Consider the following 8,897-nt stretch of genomic DNA (forward strand, 5'->3'; position numbering starts at 1 on the left):
TCTCTCTCTCTCTCTCTCTCTCTCTCTCTGGCCTTTAAATTGTTGCCCTCAGCCTTGACTGTTTCCATAAAGCCTGTGGCATATGTGGCCTGCCCACTTGAGCCTTTCCCTCCTCTGGCTCCAGGTGATGAGGGTGGAGGCTCTGGCTGGGTGACTGGCTAGGCGCTGGAGGGGAGGAGCTGGCAGGGTTTTGGGGCAGCCATAAAAGGTAGGCATTCCTCTGGGTCTTTATTCTTCCCACCAGCCACCAGCCCAACCCCATTTTTTTGCCTTGTTGCAGTTTCTCTGAGGAATTGGGGTCGGGGAAGCACGTATCTCTCTCAAGTCATCTCAGTACCCTGTATCTGGCCTTCTCCAGGAGTGACAGCTGGGGTGACCTCAGCAACCATGGGGTGGGAGGTGGGGAAGCAGGAGACAAGGGGTTAAATAAATCCTCTGTTTCTGCTTCCTGTCTCCAAAAGAGGAAGCTGCCTGCAAGTCTGGGCTGGGGGCAGGATGCCTGACTCCCTGGTGTGTGTGTGTGTGTGTGTGTGTGTGTGTGTGTGTGTGTGTGTGTGTGTGTAGGAGGTTGAGCGAATACTTAGGGATGAGAGAAAGAGTTAGTTGGATGTTTCTGCTGTGGAGAAAATAACACCTTGGCTGCCAGGAGGAGGCTGGGGTGTGAGGTTGAAGGTTCTGTCCCTTCCTGGCCATGGGCTCAAACCACAGTGTAAAAATATCTTGAGCCCGAGCCTTGTTAGAACTGGTTAAGACCAGCTCTCCCACCCTCTCCTGGCCTTCAGCTTGCCATTTCACCACCGAAACTTCCCGTCTTTCTGAAATGGGGTGTTTTTTTTTTTGTTGTTTTTCGGTCTTTTTGGGGGGGTCTCCTGGATAAACTGCTGTTGGCCTGGTCCATGCCCCTACTCTCTTAGGGCAAGTTTGTCTGTGGCTCTTTACACTGCTTTCATTACATTTATTTATTTTTATTTAATTTATGTGTGAGCGTGTGTGGGCACATGCATGCCTTGGCATGCGCGTGGAGGTCAGAGGACAACTTGGGGGTCAGGTCAGTCCTCCCGCCATGTATGTCCTGCTGTGTGAGATCAGACTCAGGTTGTCGAACTTGGCAGCAGGCCCCTCTACTCCCTCAGCCGTTTCGACGGCCCTCTTTGCTCTACTTTGAAGCCTGGCCTGAGCCTCCTTTAGGTTTGTAGACCCTGTCTCTCTCACCACAGTACCCCCAACCCCCCTTCCTTCCTCCCAATCTGCCCAGATCATTTCCTGTCTGCTTGTAACTGCCGCCCTTTCCCCCCCCTTTCCCCGCCTCAGACTTTGTCCCTCATTTGGTCCCATGGTCTCTCAAAACTGAGGGGAGTTGAGGAGGACAGGGGTGAGTGGCGACGGTGCCCCCTCTCCCGCACTCTGCGCCTCTAACCACTGTGGAGACTCTGGGGGGGGGAGCCTCACAGAGGCCTCTTGTCCCGTTCCCGTCACCTCCGTCCTTTGACGGCTGCTCTCCCAGCTGCTGCCTGTTGGGTTCAGGAGCCCCATACCCAGGCCCCGCGCTCCCTTCCCATTTTCACAGAGCTCCCACCCCACCCCCAGAAAGGCAGAGTCCAGTCTTTGGACCTCATCCCTAGTCCTAGAAGTTGGAGAGAGGAGGCCACCTTCGGGGGTGGGGTGGAGATGCAGTTTCTGAGGGTTCATTCATTTCTGCAGACCACAGAGCAAATTCACCTTCCAGCAGGAGAGACACAATAAATACCTCTAACTTTCGAATCCCACTAGATGCTCTAAAAAATGAAACTGTTGAGTGGACCAGGAAGCAGTGAGGAAGTGTCTCTGTAAGGAACTGACTGAGGAGTGGCTTTCAAGGAGGCACAGGACTGGGGGAAGCTGGAGGCAGTAGGACAAGTTCAAGGCCAGCCTGGCCTACTTAGCAGGTTCTGGGTCAGCTTAGGCTACAGAGTGAGATTTCTTCACAGAAAAGAAGGTTGGGGCAGGAGGGGCCCTGAGGATGCAGCTCAGTTAGTCTAGTGCTTGCCTGAGCATATGCAGAGGAGTTTGGTCCTAGCATCTGGTGGTGCCTGCTTACAGCTGCAGCCTCTGGGAGGCAAGACAGGAAGCTAAGTAGTTCAAGGGCATCTTCAGCTGAATAGGTTGAGGCCAGCCTGAGCTACAGGGGACCTTATCTCAGAAAAGATACTTGCTGGGCGGTGGTTGTGCACGCCTTTAATCCCAGCACTCGGGAGGCAGAGGCAGGCGGATCTCTGTGAGTTCGAGACCAGCCTGGTCTACAAGAGCTAGTTCCAGGACAGGTTCCAAAGCTACAGAGAAACCCTGTCTCAAAAAAAAAAAAAAAGAAAGAAAGAAGGGAAAAAAGAAAGATGCTCACTGTCTAAGTACAGTGTCCTCTATTGGGAGTCCTGGCTGAGGGTGAGAAGGAGTGTCCTTTTTAGATACCCCTTGTCTCCCCTCCCCCCCAGTACCTGCCTATTGTGTCTAGCAAGTCTGGAAGAGGGAAGGGCTTTAGGGCTAGGAAGAGGTGGGAGTAGTGGAAAGGGAAGACACCTAGATAAGAGCTCCTCCTCCCCCAACACCGAACTGTGTCCCTAGTGTCCCCCTTCCCCACTCCACTCCTTTTATTTCAGTGCTGGGGATGAGACCCACTGTGGTATGCTAAGCTAGCACTCTGCCAACGGAGCCGTGGCCCCAGCCCTCACCCCGTGTGATGGTTCCCACTCCTCTGCCTCCAGGTGCCTCCGATCGACTCCCGCCCCAACTCCCCAGCCCTCTACTTCGATGCCAGCCTGGTCCACAAGTCTCCAGACCCCTTTGGAGCCGCAGCAGCTCAGAGCCTCAGCCTGGCTCGTTCCATGTTGGTCATCAGTGGTCACCTGGACAGTGATGACGACAGGTAGGTGGGCTCCTTCCGTGTCGTGGGAAACATGAGGGTGACGCCCAGTGCCATACCTGCAGGGCTCTCCCTGGTATATACCCCTCTCCCTAAATGAACTTGGACAGGGACTTGGCAAACGAACCTCGCAAGGGTATAATCGCTGGGTGAAGTTCATGTAGAACCCAGTTCCTTTCTGTGGAGAGAGCTGGGTGGTCCTCCTGGGCTCAGGACTGTGAAGTCAGAGTCTTTTAGTTAGAAGGAGTTATTGTTGTCAGACTTCAGAGCTCTTGCAGATCTAGAGGTCATCTCCCAGCCTTAGGGATCAAATCCATTGGTCCATGTACTGAGACAAGAATAGAAAGCGGGGGTGGGGAAGGTGGCGGTGGTACCGGTGGCAGCCGCACGTGCCTTTAATCCCAGCACTTGGGAGGCAGAGGCAGAGGCAGGTGGATCTCTGAGTTCCAGGCCAGCTTGGTTTACAGAGCGAGTTCCAGGACAGACAGAGCTACCTAGTGAGACCCTGTCTCACAAGATAAAACAACAACAACAACAAAAACTAGAAAATGTGGAGGGGGCTGGCAGAGACAGCTGGGGGTGTGGCTCAGCAGGTAGAGTGCTTGCTCAGCGTGCCCAAGGCATTGGGTTCAATCTCCAGTGCTGCACAAACCCTTCGGAGCCAGTATAGACATATCATACCCTCTCTCAAAAAAAAGCCCAACATATATATATAATGAATAGGCAATTGATACCTTCCTCATTTGCATCTCCCTTTGCTCCCATCACCAAGGGGAAAAGGATGCTTTAGTGTCCTTCATGACTGTGACATGACATCCTTATAATCTATGCAGACCACATTAGGGTCCAAGAATATCTAATTCCAAGGAAGCCTTGCCTGCCCAGTGTGGGTGGTCCCTTGGTGCACATCTGTGATCTAGAATTCAGAAGTGGGGAGTGGGATTTCAAGGCCAACCTGGGCTTATATAGGAGACCCTGTCTCAAAAAAATGGTGGGAGACACTGAGTGTGGTACCTCAACCCTGTAGTCCCAGCACTGGGGAAGCTGAGGTAAGAGGATCAGCATGGGTTAAAACCAGCCTCTGGAGCAGGGTGTAGTAGTGCATGCCTTTAATTGAAGTAACTTGAGAGGCGAATCTCTGAGTTTGAGACCAGCCTGATCTACAGAGTGAGTTCCAGGACAGCCTGGGCTACATAGTGAATTCCAGAGCTGCTTCACCGCCTGCAAACAAAACAGAACAGCAACATCAAATTGTATGCTGGGGTCTGGGAAGTAGCTTGCTTGGTGGAGAACTGGCCTAGCCTGTGTGAAGCCCCAGATTCCAGGCGGTAGCATTGACTAGGTTGATAGTGCCCGTTTTATGATCCCAGCACTGGGATGGGGGTGGAGGCAGGAGGATCAGAACTGTAAGGTCATCCTCAACTGTGTAACCAGCCTAAGGGCCAGCCTAGAACATGTGAAGCCGTATCCAAAAAACCAAAACCAACCAAACAAACAGAAAAGAAGAAAGAAAAAGAGAAGGCGGTGGGAGGGGAGGAAGGAAGGAATTGATGTGAAGCTCTGGCCTCTCAGCGGATGTGACGAAGAGGTCTAGGAGGAGCTTGCCTACCACATCCACATCCTCTCAGCAGTGCCTGGTGGCAAAGGGGCAGCAGAGAGAAAGCTCTGCTGGCTTTGTTAGGGGTGGATGCTTCATTTGGTGGCATGGTGGGCCGACTCTTGCTTCCAATATTCGTAGTCATAGCTAAGAACAGGGGAGAAGACCTAGCAAGCCTCCAATTTTATTGGAGCTCCAGGAGAGATGGGACATCCTGTTGGAGTCCCTTGAAGGGAGGGACTTCCTGTTGCCAATGCAATGAAAAACTGGTACTAAATGAGCAGGTGTCTCCAGAAGACCGTAGATGCAGGTTGTAGCTTCTCACCTTCCCCTCGGTGCTGCCATACTCTGGAGTTAGACCCAGGGAAGAAAAGAGGCCTGAGGCCTGGTGAGAGAGTTGGGACGTACAGGGAAGGAGAAAGGGGTGGCCAGGAATAGGTAAGCTGGGGGACAAGGGCTTGGGGCTGGGCTGGGCTGGAAAAGGCAGGGTAGCTCCTAAACTGCCTTCCAGCTGGCTCAGGAATGTGTGAGGTGTGAGGTCAGCCAGGGCCAGAGAGTCACCTGCCCCCCTGGGATGCTATTCTCAGCACTTCCCACCCGCTGCCCCCCCATTTGGAAGTTCCCTGGCAAAAAGGCTCCATGTCCCTCCTCTACCCCCGGCTCAGCCTAGCCTCTGACTTTCTCTGTCACAAAGGGTTCTACCTGTTGAAGTGGCCGGCCGGAACACTTTCTTTTGACTGGTCCCCTCCTCCCGTCTCTGTCCCACCCCCTCTGCACGCCCTAGTCTGACCGGTTGCTCCCAGCCTTCAAGGCTTTGGGGCTTTGGCCCAACCCAGCCCCTCACGCCTCATCCTGCTGGGCCAGCGGGTTTGGGTTGGGCCATCCTCTACCCCCTAGGAATGGGGCGGGTAGACCCCACCTCACCTGTCCGGTGTGTCTCCTGGGTTCCAAGTGGCAGGACATTTCCCTTTGGAGGGGGAAAATGGGTAATGGTGTTAAGTACTGAGGAGCTGGGGTGCTTGCCCAGTGCTTTTGTCTGGGATGGGAAAATAGGGTGCTGGTAAATTCAGACTGTTTCTGCTTGGAAGGTCTGTGATCCCACACTGGATGGGAGATAGTAGTGATCAAGCCTGAATGAGTGAGGGATCAGGCTTGTTAATGGTTCAAGGCCATGTAGGAAACGAATCCCAGAAAAGCCCCATAGTTTTGTCTGGTGTTTTCCTCTGGGTCTAGTGCTTATTTTTGTTGCCTGTTTCTTATCTTGCTTTGCTTTTGTTTTTTGTTGTCCTGGAGGTGTGAGCAGAGACAACCACTGAGCTCCATGCCAAAGCCCCACCCCTCCCTATTTTCCTCGGGTTTTGGTTTTTAACTTTTGGACAGGGTCTCACTAAGTTGCCCAGGCAGGCCTTGAGCTTTTTAAGGTCCTCTTCTTCCCTTAGCCTCCTGAGGAACCGAGATGACAGGCGTGTTGCCCCACCGGGCCTCTCCAGTGCTCCTCTTTCGCATATGTGCATTCATGTGTCATTTGTGTGCACGAGAGTGTGCACCTGTGTGGGTGCACATAGGACAGCTTTGATGGTTACACCTCAGGCACTGCGTGTGTGTGTGTGTTATTGGCCTGGGTCCCAATGAATCAGCCTGTCTGGCTGACTAGTGAGACCTAAGGATTCAGAGTTGAGATGATGACTATGGATCACTACCCTTGTTTTTTTTTTTTTTTTTTAAACTTGAGTTCTGGGGCTCAAACTTGGGTTGTTTTTTTTTTTAAAGACTTATTTATTTATTAATTATGTATAGTGTTCTATCTGTATGTTTGCTGGCCAGAAGAGGGCACCAGATCTCATTACAGATGGTTATGAGCCACCATGTGGTTGCTGGGACCTCTGGACTCAGGAACTCAGGACCACTGGACCCAGGAACTCAGGACCTCTGGAAGAGCAGTCAGTGCTCTTAACCTCTGAGCCATCTCTCCAGCCCTCAAACTTGGGTTCTTATGTCTTTATCACAGCATTTTACCCACAGAGCCATCTCCCTGGTCCCCGCTAACTTAAATTTTTTTCACATATTTATCTGTGAATGTGTGTGTATATGTACACATTAGTGTAGATGCGTGCCACTGTGTGGATAGAGAGGTCAAAGGTCAGAACGGTTTGTTTTCCCCTCCCACCCTCTAGATCCTGAGGGTCCAAATCAGGTCATTATTATCTGTGGATAATTATTATCTTTACCGGCTAAGCCATCTGGTTGACCCCTCCTCATGCTTACCTCATGAATTTAAAAGCAGTCCTGTGATCCCTCACTTTGCAGATGAAAGCAATGGGGTGAGAGGAAAGGGTTTTGTTAGCTGTCAGAAGGTCACTCAGTCAGTGAACCTGAGTCTCACTCTGCAACCACAGTCTCCTGATGGAATGTGTGTGTCCCTAGAGAACAGGCGGTGGCAGCTGGCAGCGGTCCTTAGGACGTCCTCTTGCTGAGACAGGGGCAGCTCCGTAACTGGGGCAGGCAGCCAGCCCCTCTCCCTCCCTGCCAGAGCTGCCCTGCCTACCCCCAGAGGCACCACAGAATTGGATCTAGGAGAGGGTGTAGACAGGAGTGCTGGATACCACTCTTGGCCTCAGGCCCAGACTCTGAATGTGCCCAGAACATACGTGGGGAGCTAAGCTGGCCAATATCCCCAGAATCTGAATGTCCCCAACACTTGACCTTCAGAGGCAAAGACCCGCCTCAAGAGCTGCCCTCTTCCCAAGGGTCCTGAGAGGTCGTGGCTTCAGTTCACTGTGCACCAGAAACCCCCAGGGGGCCCATTTCCCTTTGAAGTCACGGCCAGGCCTGTGTTGGAAATTGTGACGGTTTTTGGGGTGCTGTCTAATTCTCATGCTCACAAAGTTGTGTAGCGACTTGTGGCGCTTGCCCTTCCTGCCCCCAGCCTTGCCCGAGAAGTCCAGGGTAGCCCTTGCCAGAGCCCTCATCCCGGTGAGTCTTTAAGGCTAGAACGGCATAGGGGAAGTGCTCTCAAAAACGGCACTAGACAAACACAAGATAGGCATCAGTCGGCCAACAAATGTTGCTGGTTGTATTATTCCTTTATTTCTGGCAAGGGCAGACGATTTAACTTGGCACCTCTGCCTGAGTGTCCGCCAAGCAGGGCTGACACCTCTCTTCTGGTACATCTGTCCATCTTTGGCGGCTCTATTGGAGGAAGGGTGTCGGGTTTTTAATTCTATAGCCCGCTCTCCTCCCAGGTACTGTGGGTCGGCGTGGTTTGAGAACAGATTTTTTTTTTAATTTATTTTTTATGTATACAATAGTCTATCTGTATGTATAGATAGGCCAGAAGAGGGCACCAGACCTCATTACAGATGGTTGTGAGCCACCATGTGGTTGCTGGGAATTGAACTCAGAACCTTTGGAAGAGCAGGCAATGCTCTTAACCTCTGAGCCATCTCTCCAGCCCTTGAGAACAGATTTGACACTGGCGAGTTGGCGCTCCTGCCTCCAGGGTGTGTGTGTGTGTGTGTGTGTGTGTGTGTGTGTGTGTGTGTGTGTGTGACACTCATGACTTTGCTTGCACACTCGTGTGTGCCCAGGTGCAATATGGCAGGCTTGTGGAGATCAGAGGACAACTTGCTCTTCTTGCTTTCCACCATGTAGGTTCTGGGAATGGCGCTCAGGTTGTCAGGGGTAGTGGCCAGAGCCTTTACCCATGACCCCTCTGTCCGTCTCCCTCCATCCCTACACATGTCCTCTGTCCCTTTGGGGGCTCCAGGTGTCCCCAGTCACTAATATTCAGCTATTAAGCTCTTTCTAGCCCGGTCACCCCCATGGTTGTCCTACCTGTCAGCACCTCCTGCACTCAGAGCTTGGCCAGGAAATGGAAAATTCCCAGCTCCCTTTCTGATAGCAGGGCCTCCTGCAAGGGTCACCTTGGATTTCGCATAGATTCCCCGGTAGGAAAGCAGGTTGGGGCCTGACAACCAGTGTGAGGACTACAAGAGAGCCAGCTATCTATGAATGGAGCTAAGTGGCACCCTGGTTCTGGGAGGGAGCAGGGTTGGGGACCCCTGCGTCCCAGGGGAAGCAGAAGGGAGGTTTGAAACAAGAGCCTGCCTCCCCGTCTCTGGTGGTCAAAGAGGAGATAATGGAGGCCGGAGCAGAGCAAGGGGATCCTCGAAAGTCCTGGGTGACCAGAGGAGCTTGAGAGAGAACTAGATACTAGATTTTCTGACCTGGTGCCAGTCAGGAGCCTGAGCCCTGGGGCGTTTGAGCCAGTCATGAGTTGCCCTCTGGTGGCCACAGACCAAACTGCAGCCAGGCCTTACTACTGATTTAGGTTTCTGCTCTTCTATCCAATGTCCCGTGTCAGCCTTTTTTTTCCTTTCCTTTTGCCTTTTCTTTCTTTTTTTT

At 52.4% G+C, this 8,897-nt stretch overlaps 1 protein-coding gene across 2 annotated transcripts in view; it reads left to right on the forward strand.

Annotated features, from left to right (window-relative positions):
• The window catches only part of Tsc22d4 (TSC22 domain family member 4), a 23,085-nt gene that overhangs the window by 2,690 nt on the left and 11,498 nt on the right, over window positions 1–8,897 (forward strand). For both annotated transcript variants that reach the window (XM_005371455.3, XM_005371456.2), the window contains exon 3: window positions 2,739–2,899. In XM_005371455.3, the coding sequence (XP_005371512.1) occupies window positions 2,739–2,899 (161 nt within the window). The remainder of the gene's footprint in view (window positions 1–2,738; window positions 2,900–8,897) is intronic.

Source organism: Microtus ochrogaster, unplaced genomic scaffold (assembly GCF_000317375.1).
Source record: "Microtus ochrogaster isolate Prairie Vole_2 unplaced genomic scaffold, MicOch1.0 UNK109, whole genome shotgun sequence".
In the NCBI taxonomy this organism is placed as follows: domain Eukaryota; kingdom Metazoa; phylum Chordata; class Mammalia; order Rodentia; family Cricetidae; genus Microtus; species Microtus ochrogaster.